The sequence below is a fragment of the Schistocerca cancellata genome, chromosome 2 (assembly GCF_023864275.1).
Source record: "Schistocerca cancellata isolate TAMUIC-IGC-003103 chromosome 2, iqSchCanc2.1, whole genome shotgun sequence".
Lineage (NCBI taxonomy): Eukaryota > Metazoa > Arthropoda > Insecta > Orthoptera > Acrididae > Schistocerca > Schistocerca cancellata.
Genome location: NC_064627.1, coordinates 143,673,235 through 143,692,006, shown reverse-complemented (window position 1 = coordinate 143,692,006; position 18,772 = coordinate 143,673,235). Strand labels below are relative to the sequence as shown.

At 44.3% G+C, this 18,772-nt stretch overlaps 1 protein-coding gene across 1 annotated transcript in view; it reads left to right on the top strand.

The window, feature by feature from the left end:
• LOC126161432 (dehydrogenase/reductase SDR family member 11-like) overlaps nucleotides 1-18,772 on the top strand; it is a 112,868-nt gene that overhangs the window by 48,637 nt on the left and 45,459 nt on the right. The window contains exon 3 of the mRNA XM_049917233.1: nucleotides 10,870-10,999. Within this exon, the coding sequence (XP_049773190.1) occupies nucleotides 10,870-10,999 (130 nt within the window). The remainder of the gene's footprint in view (nucleotides 1-10,869; nucleotides 11,000-18,772) is intronic.

The window sequence follows — 18,772 nt, the reverse complement described above, 5'->3', positions numbered from 1 at the left end:
GTGGCGTCGAATGCAATACGTACGAGGTTGAGTCAAATGAAAACCTTAAATTTGTAATAACAACTCGAAATTTCGCGCCGTTCTCCTGTAAGTTGGTAAACGTGCTACAAATAGCGTGCAGAATGGCCTGTAGGTGGCAGCATAGTGCAGATGCACACATCCCGTCACAGTATCAGTATAAAGATGGCCGCCCCACTTGCGACTTGCACTAGGGAAGAACTGTGTTATTCGGTTTTTGCGTAATGAAGGTGTGAAACATATTGAAATTCATCGACTAATGAAGGTTCAGTACGATGATGCATGTTTGTCACAGCAACAAGTTTACGAATGGAGTAGGAAGTTCGCAAATGGTGTGATTTCAGTCGAAGATGCTCCTCAACCAGGTCAGGCACAACTAGTTGTGTGACTCCACAGAACATTGCAGCAGTTGAAGCCATAGTGAAGGAAAACCATCGAGTGACACTGAATGACATTGCAGCATGTTTACAGTGTAGTCATGGGTCAGCACACCACAGTGTCTATGATGTGCTCCAGTTTCACAAAGTGTCTGCAAGATGGGTGCCACGGCAGCTGACTCCTGAAATGAGAGAACGACGTGTTGATGCTTGTGAAGAACTTCTTCGGCGCTTTGAACGAAAAGGTGATGGCTTTCTTGCAAGAATCGTTCCTGGAGACGAAACGTGGGTCCACTTCCATTTTGAGTGTCATCCTCATCCACCATACTCACCAGACTTTGCCCCAAGAGATTTCCATATGTTTAGACCACACAAAGACGCAGTGGGAGGAAAGAAGTTCTGTTCTGATGAAGAGGTACGCCACGCGGTGCATGGGTGGTTGCACGGACTACCAAAAGAATTTTTTTCTAAAGTAATTTATGCACTTTGTAAGCGCTGGAGGACTTGCATTGAGCGTGGTGGAGATTATGTTGAAAAGTGATACAGCTTTGTACCACTTCTGACCAATAAATAATATATAAAAAAATATTTAAGGTTTTCATTTGACTCGGCGGCCGAACTTCCCCGAATGGGGGACTCCCGGGCCACAATGCCGTACGCTCATTTCCATTCTGCCGGTCCTCTAAATTTTCTCGAGAATGTTTCTCAGAAACAACGTTGTCTTCGCTCCAGAGATTCCCATTTGAGTTCCCGAAGCATCTCCGTAACACTTACGTGTTGTTAAAGCCTGCTGGTAACGAATCTAGCAGCCTGCCTCTGAATTGCTTCGATATCTTCCTTCAGTCCGACCTGGTACGAATCCTAAACACGGGATCAGTACTCAAGAATAGGTCGCACCAGCGCCCTATACGCGGTCTCCTTTAACGGTGACCACTTTTCTTAAAATTCTCCCAATAAACCGAAGTCGAACATTCGCCTTCCCTACCACAGTTCCCACATGCTCGTTCCACTTCATATCGCTTTGCAACGGTACGCCCAGATATTTGAACGTCTTCACTGCATCAAGCAGGACGCTAGTAACACTGTATCCGAATATATCAGGTTTGTTCTTCCTACTCATTCTCATTAACTTACACTTTTCCACATTTAGAGCTAGCTGTCATTCATCACACCAAATGGAAATTTTTTCTAAGTCGTCTTGTATTTTCCTACAGTCACTCAACTTCGACACCTTACCGTACACCATGGGATCATCAGCAAACAACCGCAGGTTGCTACCCACGCTGTCCGCCAAATTAATTATGTATATAGAGAACAACATCGGTCCTGTCACATTTCCCTAGGGCGCCCCTGAGGATACCCTTCTCTCTGATGAGCTGTGGTGTCACCGCCACCACACTTGCTAGGTGGTAGCTTTAAATCGGCCGCGGTCCGTTAGTACATGTCGGACCCGCGTGTCGCCACTGTCAGTAATTGCAGACCGAGCGCCACCACACGGCAGGTCTAGAGAGACTTACTAGCACCCGCCCCAGTTGTACGGGCGTCTTTGATAGCGACTACACTGACGAAGCCTTTCTCTCATTTGCCGAGAGACAGTTAGAATAGCCTTCAGCTAAGTCCATGGCTACGACCTAGCAAGGCGCCATTAACCATATCTAGAGAGAGTCTCACGTGTATCATCAAGAATGCTGTATACAAATGATGGATTAAAGTTAAGTATTCCAGCAGCTACGTACTTTTCTTTATAGCATTCATTACGTATCCTGTTTCAGACCTAGCGCCACCTGCGTGAGTTGACGCGTGCATTTCGGCCTCCTCTTGCAACACAGTGTTGGCTCTTCTGCCAACACTACATGAGCACTCGCCCTCAAGGGCAGTATACTGAGTTCTGTTGTTTAAGAAGTCTTTGGGCCCCTCACATTTCTGTGAACTTACTTCATATGCTCGTACCTCCGTTAACAGTCTGTAATGGGGCACCGTGTCAGATGCTTTCTGGAAATCCAGAAATATGGAATCTCTCTGTTACCTTTCATACGTAGTTCTCAATATATCATGTGAAAAAAGGGTAAGCTGAGTTTCGCACAAGCCACGCTTTCTAAAACCATGGTGATTCGTGGACATAAGCTACTTAGTTTCAAGAAACTTTATGATATTGCAACTGAGAATATATTCAAGAATTCTGCAACAAGCAGAAGTTAAGAACATTGGTCTGTAATTTCGCGGGTCGGTTCTTTTATCCTTCTTATACACTGGAGCCATCTGCGCTTTTCTCCAGTCGCTTCGGACTTCGTGCTGGACAAGAGATTCATGATAAATGCAAGCTAGGTAAGGGGATAATGCTGTAGAGTAATCTTTGTAAAATGGAACTGATATTCCATCCGGACCAGGTGATTTATTCTTTCAAATTTGTAAGTTGTTTTTCTACGTAATCGATGCTTATTACTGTGGCGTCCATACGGGCGTCTGTTCGATGGTCAAATGACCCTATGTTCGTACGATTCTCCTGTGTGAACGATTTCTTCAAAGTGAAGTTTAAAACTTCGCCTTTCGTTTTGCTATCTTCAACTGCCACACCACTCTGGTCAACAAGGGTCTGAAGAGAAGCCGTAGACCTGCTTAGCAGTTTTATGTAAGAGCAGAATTTCCGCTGGCTCTCTGCCAGATCTGTTGTTAAGGTGTGAAGGTGGTAGTTGTTGCATGCTTCGCACATAGATCTTTTCACAGACGCACAAATCTCTGCTAACCTTCGCTTGTCGTCGTTTGTGCGTCTCCTTTTGAACGGAGAGTGCAACAGCCTCTGCTTCCTCAGCATCTTCCGAATTTCGTTATTAAATCATGGTGGGTCTTTTCAATCCTTTGTCCAGTTACTAGGCACATAACTGTCCACACCAAGACTTACGATTTGCTTGAACTTTGCTCATTATTCCTCTACATCTATCTTACTGGAACTAAGTGATGCCAGTTCACTGTCTAAGTGAGATGCTAGTAACTGCTTATCTGCTCTGTGTAGCAGATACACTCTACTAGCCTTCTAGACTGATTTATGACCTTTCGTAATCATAGGTGCTATAATGATGTCATGATCTCTGATCGCCGTTTTTATACTGACATTGTCATAAGGTTTAACTTTGTACTGGGAAACATGTGCGCTAGACCCTTCCCCCCCCCCCCCCCCTTCCCCCGCTCGATTTCCACTGGTGTTATTTCAGTGTCACTATATAGTCCCAGGGGCCTTTTCAAATGCCAAACGTCTACAAAGTATGTTTGCAGACTGAAGCGATGAATGAAAATTTCTACCAAGGCCAAGATTCGAACCGGGATCACCTGCTCACTAGACGCATACGCTAATCACTATGCCATCGTGCTAGGAAGGTGTAGCGGTTAGCTTATCTCCTTAATGAGCAGGAGATCCGGGTTCGAATCTCAGCCTTAGTACAAATTTTCATTCGTCGCTTTAGTCAGTATTTGACTCTCCCTCCTACCGCAGTACAAAAATTTGCGTCTACACGATTTTTTTCCGTCTATTCGTCCACTTTTGGGTTACAAGTCAGCAGATTATTGGCAGCAAGTGAATAACGTCGTTCGCGGCGGGGGGCGAAACACGAGGGGTTATCTTTGTCCACTAAACCAGGAAGACACAGCTAAGCGAATTCTCCTCCGCGCTGAGTAATACGACTGGCTGGCTAGAGACATGCCTTGCAGTTCCCAACAAAAGATAAAACTAGCAGACGAAAACATTGACTATAGTTTCTCTAATATGGACAAGTGCTTATCGACTCTCATATCAATACATGACATGAACGTCGCCCACGGGAGACGATTTCAACTGCACTGAAGAAAAACATACTCCACTTGTCTGTGAGCTGTTGTGTAGCAAGCTATACTGCCATGTGACATGGGACCTCCTCTCATCACAGCTGCCTAAACGTGGGAGTCTTTGTTATACCTCACAGTGCGTGTATTGTGATCAGTAAAACACTATTTTATAAAAGCCAGTCGGGGCTGGTGGTCGAAATGTAAAGCGCCTGCCTTGAAACCGAAAGTTCGTGTGATTGAATCCGGTTCAGACATCAGGTTTTATAATATAATAATTATTATTATTGTAGAAAAACTGGTGTGCTCGTAAGTAGCACAGGTTCAGTAAAAAATATAAAAACAGAAATTAGCATCTCAAAACAATCATCCCAACCGATTAGATTCTTTTTTATAGGATCCTGACGTTGTATATTATAAGTATTCGAAATGAGAGGCTGTGCACGTATAACTGTAGCGTGCTCTCATTTCACTGATTTGCTTAGCTTCCTGCAGTTCATATCCGGCGATCGTGCATAAAGACTGGTTGGTACCGTAAAGTGATCGCATTGCTACACCAGAGTCGGCAACGTGACTCGATACCACACACATTAGCGATGTCCCATTGCTTGAAGACCACACCTCCCCCAACAGCCCTGCAGCACACTAACTCTGAGGTCAATATAGTGTAGAGCATGCCAGAGCTCGTCTAGGTCGTGACCTCATCCGAAGGAGTCAACATCATAGTACAGGACCAACATGATAATTAAAGCTTCTGATGAAATGTACTTCGTTGCTGTTGAACACTGTGCTGCAGGAGAACAGTTTGTTAATTAGTGCATCAAGTGACGCTTTGCCAGTCCATGATAGTTGCAGTTTATCAAAATTATCTCGTACTCCTGAGGCAAAGAAGTGTGTCAAAATTTAGGAAATCTTCTATATAATATGTCATGCTTGATATGTCATCTCACCGAGCAGTCAAAAACCTACAGTTGTTGCTGTACGAAAGTAGTTTCGCCTCGTCATAACCGACCGCCTTGGAGGCAGATAATAGATGTCATCTTCGGAAAGACTATTTCTCGCAACTTCCATCCATTGTCAGAATAATTAGCGCGAAATAATGCACCTCCGCATCAGTTACCTCCCCACCACGCCCCACCCATGCTGACCTGGAGGAAGTTAGAGCGTTTCTGCTGGTTGGGAGAGGTAGCACACATCCTGATGACCGCACTAACTTCCAAGAGAAGTGTGAGCATAGTCACATGGTCTTGTTGAGATTACATCTCCCTGACGTTCTAGGAATAGCAACAGCATGGCGTGGGTGGTTCTCTTTATGAGCCCCGACCTGTTCAGCGTTCCATCAACAAACACTGGATTATTCGACGCTGCAGGTCTCTAGATCACATGATTCCCAGTTTTGGTCCTGCACGTCGTTACTTTGTACTGTTTTGTACTCGAAAAAAGTCATTGCACCACAAGTAGCGTTCGTTTGTCAATAGTAACTCAAAACTGTTGTCACATCGCTGACGGACGCGGAGTGCTGAGGCGGTAGAAAAATATAGCAAAAACAGCAAGCGAACAAGTCTTCTTCCTGTCTCCCGACGCGTAACTTTTCGAGTATTCACACACAGGAGTCACACGCTCGATCCCAATTTAAGCAAATACTCAGCAGGGCAGCTGTTGACAGTCAGCACATCCAGCCTCAAGCAAAGCCTGGAGACGCAGTCAGAAGGTTTCAGTGACAGTCTTGGAATGCAATCAAGAAATAACAACTGTTGTCGAGCCGCCACTTTGGACTCTGCCGTCTGCAGCATCTACTAGCTGCAGAGAGCTCTATGTGCCGGTAAGCCGAAAATTGTCAGTGATGCCAATATTCTGTCTCACACGTAAACACATAACTCGTGATCATCACTTTTCAAATGTTGTATACGGGCTGGTATGTCTTTTTCACCTCCGATAATTTTTCACTTGTTAAAAATATTTCTATTTTTCTTCACGTAGACAAATTGCGACCAGGCACATGTTACATCTATATTGACATCTACATGGTTACTGTAGTGGACTGGCAAGACAGACAATCCACTAGGAGGAAGCCGAAAGGCACGCGTTTAAGCTCACGCAGGCTGGCGTGAGGTCTGGAACTGGACAAGGACGTTATAGTAGCAAAGAACGTACGTAACTACTGGAATACTTAACTTTAATTCGTAATTGGTGAACATCGCTCTTGACGGTACATGTTTTACAGCATCAATAGTAACTGGTAATGGCACCTTGCTAGGTCGTAGCAAATGACGTAGCTGAAGGCTATGCTAACTATCGTCTCGGCAAATGAGAGCGTATTTTGTCAGTGAACCATCGCTAGCAAAGTCGGTTGTACAACTGGGGCGAGTGCTAGGAAGTCTCTCTAGACCTGCCGCGTGGCGGCGCTCGGTCTCCAATCACTGATAGTGCGACACGAGGGTCCGACGTATACTAACGGACCGCGGCCGATTTAAAGGCTACCACCTAGCAAGTGTGGTGTCTGGCGGTGACACCACAGTTACACTGCAGTTCACGCCTAAGTGCCTGGCAGAGGGTTCTTCGAACCACATTGAGGCTATTTCTCTACTGTTCCACTCTCCAACCTATCTGAGAGAAAATTTCGGATCCAGTCACACAGCTGAAGCGATACTCCATAGGCACGCAAGTTAATTGGAAATCTCTTGTGAGGTACAGCGTCAAAAGCCTTCTAGAAATCTAGAAATACAGAATCAATTTGAAATCCCTTGTGCATAGCGTTCATTATTTTGTGCGAATAAAGAGCTAGCTCTGTTTCACAAGAGCAATATTTTCTGAATCCGTGCTGACTGCGCGTCAGTAGGCCGTTACCTGCGAGGTAATTCATAATGTACGAATACAGTATATGTTCCAAAATCCTACTGAAAATCGACGTTAGTGATATGAGTCTGTAATCCAGCGTATTAATCCTATTTCTTTTCTTGAGTATTGGCGCGGCCTGTGCAGTTTGCCAGTCTTTTGGTGTGGATCTTTCGTCAAGGGCGCGGTTGTATATGATTTCTAAGTTGGAGATTATTGTATCAGGATACTCTGTAAGGAACCTTATTGCTGAGCTGTTTGGACCGAATAAGTTCTTTAAACTGCTTCGCTACACCGAGGTATCTACTTCTAAGTTACTTATTTTGGTAGTCGTTTTCGATTCGAATTCTGGAATATTTACTTCGTCTTCTGTGGTGAACGAATTTCGGAAAACCATGTTTAATAACTCCAATTTAGTGGCACTGTCATCGGTTATATTGATATTGCGCAGTGAAGGTACTGATACTGTCTTGCGCTGGTGTACTTTACATACCACCAGAATCCCTTTGGATTCTTTTTTTCAGATTTCGAGGCAGTGTTTCATTGTGGAAGTTATTTAAAGCATCTCCCACTGAAATTCGTTCTAAGTTTCGAGCTTCAGTAAAACATCGCCTAACGTGGAGATTTTATGTTCTTTTAAATGTGGCATGTTTTTTCACTGCTTTTTACATGAAGATCAATGAATTTTTGCAACTTCATAAATGTCCTAGATAGAGGAATTTACTTTTTTATTGAAGGACCAGGGAGCCACGGCACCAGTCAGAAGCGGCACTCCCAGTGCCCGGTTGCGTCGTTTCCTACGCCCACATTTCAGAAGAACTGGTCCGAACTGACACTCTGCATACAACGCTGTCTCTAACCAGCAATGACGTTCTATCACCTTTAGAGGTGTTCATTTTGCATTTTATGCTAGTGTTGTTTCCAAGCACAAACTGAAATCAAAGCTGAGGCTTTCGTTAGAAATGTTATAACTAGTCGTTGCTTGCACCTGAATATTCGCTTCCAGTTGAAGCAACAGCTGACCGAGATAAAATGTTCGTGAGGGAGGACAGTGACTAGTGGTGATAAGGATGATAAGAAATTATCTCAGACACTGTGAATCAGGTGATAACAACTGAAACTACTAACGAAGCTTCTAGCGTGGGCTGAACAGCAGTAATAACAATTATCGCTGCTAACAACAATGACTGTGCATACTATTTTTCTCTCGGAAGTGATTGGAGATTATTTGAACCTCACTTTTCCTGGAGAAGCATAAAAAAAGATCCTAAGGAAAGTAAAAACATATTATAGTCTCGAGAATAAATATGTTGTAATGGTTCTGATTAAGACCTAATTCCGAAGTCTGCCGAATTTCAGACATATGTTAGTTCATTGGAAGCCAAATCATGTTGTATAAGGAAACAGTAATGTTGCGCAATATGTAAGAAAGTCAACTGGGTGACACATACTGCGACACGATCACGTGCTGTGTGTGTGATCAGTCAGAAGACGACTGACGATTGGCTGTCCAGAGTACGCCCTTGTAAATAAGCGTTGCCTCCTGGCCCCTGACTGGCTACTTTTTGAGGCGAGAGATTCCATATCTAACTGACAAGCAGGGCTGACGGCAATGTGAGGGCGACCGTGCATCGAGAAAGACATACACAATGTGAGATTTTGTTTTAATCTACTTCATTGTGTGTGTCATTATTTTCAAAATGCTTATGATTACGAGCGGAGCACATTCCACAAGGATAGATCTTGTGACAAATAAAAATTATCATCGGGTCCTAAAGAAATCTTTAGATGCACATTGCCAAGAGTCAAGTAGTCTGTGGAACTGCAGTGATCCTCCGCTTAGGGTACACAGCTGTAGACGGCGCATTGTGAGTATAAACAACATTCGTGATGCGTGCCTGGAAAGTACATGTTCACCTGCAACTCTCACATGAAATATCTAGCTGTTATAACCAGCCAACGACATCACTTACGCGGCAGTATTGACGAGTGGAGTAGCAATGTCAGCGGCAGTTAAGAAACCCAAGACTGGTATGACGAAAAATCAGACAGCGGAAGGGATTTTACGTTATCTCGCCTGACTACCATGGGGTAACCGTGCGGTCTAAGACGCCATGTCACGGTCCGCGCGGCTCCCCCTGTCGGGGGCTCGAGTCGTCCCTCGGGCATGGGTCTGTGTTGTCCCTAGCGTAAGTTAGTTTAAGTTAGTTTAATTAGTGTGTAAGCCTAGGACCCGATCACCTCAGCAGTTTGGTCCCATAGAACCGTACCACAAATTTCGTTTTTACTACGGCACCTTGCATTGTGTTTTGGAAAGCTTGATCCTTGGCTTTTACTCGTGTCACGCTTACATTTCCATTTACACTGCACAGGCCATCTTACGGTGTATGATGACTTTGGATACGTTTCCCTTTTTATGTTCGACTTGCAAATGGTGCACAGAAGGAATAAACGCCGGTGAGGCTCAGCGTCAAGTGAAATTTCTCCTCATAGACATTCCACAAAATGCATGTGAGAGAAAGTTATATGTTGTCTGACTCTTCTTTGAACTTACTGAAAGTTATTCGGTCCGACTCAATCGCTCGTTCGTTCAAGAGGATAAAATTTTTCGGCTGCTTTTTATTCAAAACGGAATGTACTGTCCTCTGCTATAAAAGGATCGAACTGAAATTACTATTGCGAACAGCGTGTCTCAGTGCACACGTTTACACAGAGACAAAACTACCTGGCGTTCAATATGCAGGAAGTAAAATCAAAACTGTTACTCGAAAACCAGTATCAAAATCAAACTGTGCACTGCCCAAAAAAAAAAAAAAAATGAAACACTGAAATTACGTACCAACACTACAAACACACAGTGTTCACTGAGTCATTAAAAATCTGAATTACAAAGAAAATGCTTAGAATTGGTCACTGGAAACGTAAGATGAGAAACGAAAGAAACAACAAACTATGAAAAGAATCTCACCTGAAAAATTACAGCAGTACCAGCAGCAATAGCACAGTATGAAGAAATCGCAGCAGCTAAATTTTCTAAAGTAAAACTAAACTACTGGGAGCAAGATTGGGATGATTTCCTCATAGTAGAAAAAACTTTTTACTTGAAATGAACATACTAATACGTTCATCACAATGACAATGACGTATTTTAAACTCTTATTTCACAAGAACATAAAACTCACAGAAAACCAAAAATGTTACTTTCTTTACAAAAGTCTTACAAGGCACTGCTTTCACGATTATGCAAACTGAAATGAATTAAACTGAAATGACCTAATCTGAGGTGAGGAGGTTGACCGTTCTGTTGCAAGAATCGCTAAAATTAGCAGTACACGCCAGCAAAAATTATTACCTTAACAACATATCCATAATGCAAATTGATTCTCTCTGTTACATAAATGCTGCGTCGGTAAGTCCTTCCGTCAGATTAACAATTCCTAACAATTTTCTTCAGCAAAATCCCTCTCCAGTACGCACTAAGCTAAAAGTTCTGCCGGCTTATTCCTCGTCCAATACTCGACTAGTCTCCGCTCTACAACTGAGCCAAAGATACACAAGCTCAGAGACATTACTGTCACTGCCGTAAATAGACTATTCCACAGACATCACACGCGACTGTTTCGCTCTTGTAACTTGAAATTTCCACTCATTCTGAAGCTATCCGTAAATAAATATCCTGGCCACCTATATATGTCCAATTTTCACAATGCTCTCTCGATTTTAACAGTAAGCCTCTCCCCTAGCGTCTGCATTGCAGTTGGATGAGCCAGTAGATACTGCAAAATGTTTATGCAAGTACAGTATTTCTCTTTGTTCTTGTGACCAGAGGGCAAGACGGAAGACTGGAAGCGCATCCTGGACGTGAACGTGCTGGGTCTGAGCATCTGCACCAGGGAGGCCGTGCAGGACATGCTGAGGAGAGGTGTCGACGACGGCTTCATCATCCACATCAACAGGTGCGCTTGTGGCACGTCTTGTGACGGCATTTTACTCGTATTTCTGTACCTTGCAGTCTAACGTACACAGTTCTGGCACAGCTTTGCAACCGTAAGAATAACGCATGACAGCGTCTCTCACGCGTAATGAACACCTCTTGCAACAAGCGCGAGACACCAGCAGCAGCAGAAACTGTCATTGTCCTTGCTGAAATGTTTTCTTGCAGGTACGTGTTAGCTAAAGCACCTGCATACAAGCCCAAAAGGTGCAGCACACTCCGAACACACACGAAAAGCCTCCTGTGGTGTCACCGCCAGACACCACACTTGCTAGATGGTAGCCTTTAAATCGGCCGCGGTCCGTTAGTATACGTCGGACCCGCGTGTCGCCACTATCAGTGATTGCAGACCTAGCGCCGCCACACGGCAGGTCTAGTCTAGAGAGACTCCCTAGCACTCGCCCCAGTTGTACAGCCGACTTTGCTAGCGATGGTTCACTGACTACATACGCTCTCATTTGCAGAGACGACAGTTTAGCATAGCCTTCAGCTACGTCATTTGCTACGACCTAGCAAGGCACCATATTCAGTAATTAGAATGAATTCTGAACAGACAATATTGTGAATCGTGTACCGTCAATAGCGACGTTCATCATTAATGGATTAAAGTTAAGTATGAAACTAATTACGTCCGCTTTCTGAATTCTAATTCATTGTCATGTTCCAGACCTCACGTCAGTATAGTCCTTCCCTCCTCACACCAGCCTGCGTGAGCTAAAACGCGTGCATTTCGGCCTCCCATAATAACACGGTGTTGGCTCTTCGGCCAACACAACACCTCCAGCAAGGAGAAACAAACAAAACGGGATAGGCTCAATTGTACATAGCTAAACAGCTTTTTAAACTGACAATCGTTAATGAGGTTTAAAATACAGGGTGTCCATAAAGTCCCTTTACAACATCAAAATTTTATTACAACGGCAGTTGTTGAAGTATTTTAACAACATTTCTTTCATCGCAATCAGTGTTTAAAAAAGTCATTTTGACAGTGTTTAATAGACCTCTATATGGGCGCCTTTAGTTGCACGAAGCACATCAAGACGGTACTCGATTTCTTGCCATGTTCGCTGTAGCATAGCGTCATCAATGGTGGCAATGACATTACTAATCCTTTGCTTCAAGTCAGCAATGTCCCATATCTGTGTTTGATACACGATATCTTTTATATACCCGTCCCTCCCAATCCATCTGCCTGGAAATGTTTCATTGAGGAACCGACGGACATGCAGTCCCCAATGTGGTGGTGCACGATCTTGCTGGAAAATGAAGGTTGTAAGTCATTCAGTTGTGGTGCGACATATTCGGTCAGAAGGTCGAGGTAAACATCTGCAGTAACTGGTGACTCGTTGAAGAAAAATGGGCCAGTTATTCGGTTGCACATGATTCCACACCACACTTTCACTTTTCGACTATGAAGCTCCCTAGTCACATGGGGGTGTTCAGAACCCCAGATTCTCACACTGTGTCTGTTTAATGTCCCAGAAATATAAAAAGCTGCCTCTTCACTGAAACAAATTCGCTTGAGGAGTGCTTCATCCACCGAAAGGCGTACCAGCATGTTGAGTGCAAACTCTGTCCGTTTTGGCTTGTCATTTGGCTCAAGTTTCGGGAACAGTTGTACTTTGTAAGCGTACAACCGTAAGTTCTTGTGGAGGACCTTATGCGCAGTTGAGCGTGGTAGTTGAAACTGTCTGGCAGCAGTGCGGATGGATTTCGTAGGTGAACGAGTGGAGACGTTTAAAACGCGAACGATGTTTTCCTCGGATGTTCTTGGTCGCCCGCTCCTCCCTTTATCGAACACCATCCCTGTCTCCAGAAATTTTTTGTGTCTTGCACGGACTGAAAGGCGCAATGGTGTATCTCTTCCATACTTCGTTCTGAAGTTTCGTTGAGTCTGAACATCCGATTTTGTCTCAATAAACCGGGACACACATTGTGCCTTCTCTTGAGACGTTGCCATTTTATAGAGGTTGTAAGAGGTCCACGACTAAGGAATTTGTCGCTAGCGCACTCGAGCAGATGTAATTTCGATGGATTGCTCACGCGCTGCCTGTGATATGTAAGCTATAAGAGAACCTCAGACCAAAGAGCAGTGTTGACTGCAGTAGGAACTGCGTGGCAGTAGGAGTAAGTAGTAGCTAGCAATCTGGTGTATGGAGTTGTCTGGACCGGTCGTGGGGAGCGATGGCAGTGCATCAGCGATGTATTATAAGGTAAAAGCAGCCTCGCGCATATGTACAGGGCTATTACAAATGATTGAAGAGATTTCATAAATTCACTGTAGCTCCATTCATTGACATATGGTCACGACACACTACAGATACGTATAAAAACTCATAAAGTTTTGTTCGACTGAAGCCGCACTTCAGGTTTCTGCCGCCAGAGCGCTCGAGAGGACAGTGAGACAAAATGGCGACAGGAGCCGAGAAAGCGTATGTCGTGCTTGAAATGCACTCACATCAGTCAGTCATAACAGTACAACGACACTTCAGGACGAAGTTCAAGAAAGGTCCACCAACTGCTAACTCCATTCGGCGATGGTATGCGCAGTTTAAAGCTTCTGGATGCCTCTGTAACGGGAAATCAACGGGTCGGTCTGCAGTGAGCGAAGAAACGGTTGAACGCATGTGGGCAAGTTTCACGCATAGTGATGTGAAAGATTCAGTCTTTAAACCTCCTCTACCAAGAAACGTGCCAGAACTGCGAGCTCGCATCAACAATGCTTTCGAACTCATTGATGGGGACATGCTGCGCCGAGTGTGAGAGGAACTTGATTATCGGCTTGATGTCTGCCGAATCACTAAAGGGGCACATATCGAACATTTGTGAATGCCTAAAAAAACTTTTTGAGTTTTTGTATGTGTGTGCAAACCATTGTGAAAATATCTCAAATAATAAAGTTATTGTTGAGCTGTGAAATCGCTTCAATCATTTGTAATAACCCTGTACTATTGTTATGTCAGGTCCATTTGAATGTTTTTAAAAAAAACTCTTAATAATAATCTTTCTTATAAAAATTAACTTTTGACAATCATTCATCTCAATTAAAAGAATTTACTAGTTTCTCCAATCCATGGTCATCCCGATTATTGTAAAAAAAATCAGTTGTTTCTTTTTATACATGACAAATCTATCGGCCAGCATTGCTCTGGGCTGTGCCACAAAATTTCTTATAGGAGCAGATATATACGCGTTGTCCGGCGACTTAATTGAGGTAAGAATTTTCAATTTGTTCAGTATGATCTTTCGGAGCCATGACGCAGCACTGCTGACGTCCAAATTTATCAGTTTAGATTCACAGTCAGTTAATTATTGAAAGGTTATATACATGAACCACATTTTTTTGTTGGAAGATTAGTCACGTTATTATTGCGAGGTTACGGAATAATAATTTGTTAGGAGGTTACACTGAATGTGAAGGTTATACATAAATATTTTTTACTGTGGGGAGGTTGCAAGGTTCAGTTCATGAGCGTGTGGGTGCTATTCTGTCATTCTGCGCAACGGATTAATCTGAGATGTACCCTTTACACTGTGGCTCCTGCAAGATGCAATTTCCACCCCCACACTACCACAGAAGTCAGACAGACGCTCCTAACGTTCTAAAGAGAAATGCCTGAAAAACTTTCAGCAATAAATATCTTCTGGAGTCGTCCGCTGTAAGAAAATGACACAAAAATTCACAAAATTTCTTACATAACTAGTGGGATACTTGGGTACTGGAGTAGTGCTAGTTAATGTAAGAAAAACATGAAACTAACGAAAATTATTATTTATTTTGCAAAAATTCTGAGAAATCACAATGGCACTTTTAGTTATGAACTAAATTGTGAGTCGGAATGTGAAGTTACCTCTTAAGGATAGGATTCGCTAGTGAAATTTCTATACAAAGTTTAAGATTGTTATTGACTTGGCAGAATGGCTGACAGCCGCGCCTACTAAACTTGAATAATTATCCGTTAGAATGTTGCTAGTTACGGTCAAGGCTGTCACGTGTGAAATGCAGTGAAGTGTACTGTTGTGGAGGAAATATGGGGCTCGCAAGAGCTGTAGCGCACAATACCGTAAGCTGCGATGACTGCTGTCTGCACCTCACTGCTGACAAATAAGATAACTCTCGTTCTATCTGGATTGACCTTCGCCAATCAAACTCTCCCTATGCCTTGATGAAGTCAAGGACTCCTATTCGCCCCTATTCTAACTATTGGCGTGGTACACCAGTCAGATAACCAGTCCACCGTGATGCCACTCATAAATTCGCTCGCAGGCATTTAACTATAACTCTGTCCGTTCACACCGCACAATAAGTGTGGCGGCCAACACAGTGAACAATGCTTAATCGCAAGGACTCAATATAGAGTCGCACTCCGATTCCCTATCGACAGAGGTGCTCTTCCATTGAAGTACTGAGGAGAGACTTGTTCCTCGCTCTTTGAGTACACGTACGAGCGCACACGCTCTCGTTACATGTCTTCGCTCCAAGAGCGACAACGCAAGGGCCACTCTCCACGCCAGATATGAAGGGGTATATCTTTCGGTCTCTTCCATTACTCCTTCAGCTCAAGGCGTCAGGAATATCGTCTGCCATTCAGCATTATTCTTCTAAAACGGGAGAATGACGATTCGTTTAAGGTGACCAATCAAGAAATCTGTAGCATCGGCGTTTGGCGTTTGCTGTCTCCCTCTGAAAACCTCTGAAACTGCGTGCTATGTGTAAAGAATGCATAGGCTGGCCGCTCCCACACAATGTAGTGGAATTTGCTTTTAAGCCGAACACGGGGTCGTTCTGCCTTTCACTCGGGCAAACGCTGTCTCCTCTACGGGCGGTCACCGGCCGACATAGATAGGTTAACTTGTCCTCTGAAGGGACCAGCCTCCCAGCGTGCGGTCTGCCTCTCCCGAACTAAGAGCTCCTGTGACCGTCCTGTCTGGAATGTGTGTGTGTACACCAGCCTCGAGTATTTCAATCTCGGTGTGCATTTATGATTTATTAGTTATTTGCATATCGTTTACATGAATTCATACAACATTGACTTTATCTTGTGGAGCCTGGGTTCGAATGATGCGTCTTGATGTGCGGAATATGATTGTGAAGGCGGAATATGTAGGTCAGGAGATCACGACGTCTTACAAGTTCCTTCCATCAGCAGAGTATCTGAAACACAAAATTTTAGTATATATAAAAACTTAAGTAAGCAGTGATTACAATAAAAGAAATTTTGGTAAACTATTTCAACTGCTGTTGTAATAAAATTTTGAAATTGTAAATGGATTTTATGGACACTCTGTACACTGCACAGTACAACTAAAGGACCACTTCGTTGATATGTCTTGATTGTCACCCGTCATGATGGAAAAATGGAAATGAGTGTTTGGCGTTGTTGGCTGGGAGGCCCCGTACGGGGCAGGTCCGGCCGCCGTGGTGCAGGTCTTGCTACATTCGACACCACATTGGGCGACCTGAGCAGAGAAAATCCCCAGTCCAGTCTGGAATCGAACCCGGGCCTGTAGGGTGGCAATCCGTCACGCTGACCACTCAGCTATCGGGGCTGATCTGTCGTGATGTAAACGTTTTAAATTTGGCTCAAGGGTCTCTTTATTCTTCCCCTGTAATGGTGGAAAGGCGTGGCGATCTGCGATGTGATCCTTGAGCTCGGTGGTGCTTCACACAGCAAGGTGTCGACACATACGAAGAAAGGGCCAGAGCTCAGAAGTTGACGTGTACTGTAAGGTGGATTAATGATGTCACACTGGCACCAAATTGCACCCCAGACCTTCCCAACACCACCGTGGAAGTGTCACACGGTAGGAATTTCATAACAACCCCACTTTCCCACATTACAGACACTCTTTTGACGCCTCCGAGATGTAGGTCAGAACCGTGTTGAAACCTTGCGATTTCCTTATGAGTGGCGGAGGAAAACATTTCACGCACACCGCAGCTCAGAAACGACATGAATAGGCTTCAGAAGGTGCCATAAAGGGCATCAATGAAACCACCCCTCCCCTTGGAGCGTTGACTCCAACACATTTCGCGGTGGAAAACGACAGTTCGCGGTGTGGTGAGTAACAGTATGACGATCTTGGCAACCTTTGACACTGCAGACATCCACCGGACGATTCAAACCTTCTCTAGGAACAACGTGGTCCAGCGACATCACTTAACGTGTCCAAGGCGATCACTGTGTACGGCGTGGAATCACTATGGACTATTCAAGACAGTCGACGAAATTTGACTGCGACCCGAAACGGCAAAGAGAGCTTATGCATTTTCAGCCCTCCTGCTTCATACCCTCCTGTGGCCTGAGCACGGTGTGACGCGACATTGACACACGCGTGAGTAAAACAAAAAAGGATGCCTCCAAAACTGCCAGTTCAGTAGCACCCTCCGTCGAGAACTTCCAAAAATGTCTCTGTACAGGGACAAACTGTGACAAGTGATCCAGACACGTGCTGGCAGGCTGTGCTGCTGCTTTTACACCTGCTAGCAGGTATACGAGATTGGAGACCTGTCAAGAGGTTGCCTGTCTCCATCACGGTTTGTGTCTATACAGGCACACGGTTACTATTGTTGAACTATGTGAAAAAAAAGTAAATTAGTTACAAACTACGGAGTGCACACACCTTATTCAACATGTAAACGCCACTACAGATATTCCAATTTAGTTTATGACATGTTCGATATGCCTACCATCATTGCCGATGACGTGATGCAGACGAACAGCGAAATTCTGCAGGACCCGCTGCAATGTCGGAACACCGATGATGTCGATGACCTCCTGAATGGCTGTTTTCAGCCCAGCAATGGTCTTGGGGTTATTGCTGTACACACTTTTCTTTAATATATCCCCCATAAAAAGGAGTCAAATGTGTTCAGACTCGGAGAATATGGCGGCCAATGGAGGCCCATGTCAGTGGCCTCTGGGTATCGTAGAGCCAGAATGCGGTCCCCAAAGTCCTCCTCCAGGACATCAAACACTCTCCTGCTACGACGGAGTCGAGCTCTGTTTTGCATGAACCACATCTTGTAGAAATCAGGGTCACTTTGGATAATGGGAATAAAACCACCGTTCAGAACCTTCACGTACCGTTTGGTAATCACCGTGCCATCAAGGAATATCGAACCGATTACTCGATGACTGGATATTGCAGACCACACAGGCAACCGTTGAGGATGGAAGATACTTCTCCATCGTGAAATGTAGATTCTAAGTCCCCCAATTTTGCTTATTGAGGAACCTATCCAGATGAAAGTGGGCTTCATCGCTAAACCTGACCATGCATGAGCATACTGCTTCTCATCATACCCAGCGCTCAAGTGTGCAGTTTGAACGTCCTAACGCAAACTGTTCATAAGTTATGAGGATTTTATTTCATATAGTTCAATAATTGTCACCCTACACATTTTAAAGTGCGCAGCAAAGGCAGTCTGGTGGTTGCCGAAGTGGGGGTTCGTAGGAAGACTCTTTACAGTCTTATTCACGCATGTGTCAATGTCGCACCCGTCCGTGAGCACGCCACAGCAAAGCGTGAAGCAAGAGGGCTGAAAATGCATAAGTACCCTTTGCTGCTTCGGATCGCGGTCAGATTTCGTCGAATGGTTATGAATGTCCCATAGCGATTCCACACCGCACACCAGAGCAAGAGCTGTGACAGGAACTCACTCCACACCTTAATTAGGCTTACAGGCCGACGATGTTGTTAGAGAAGGTTTGAATCGTCCTTGGATGTCAGC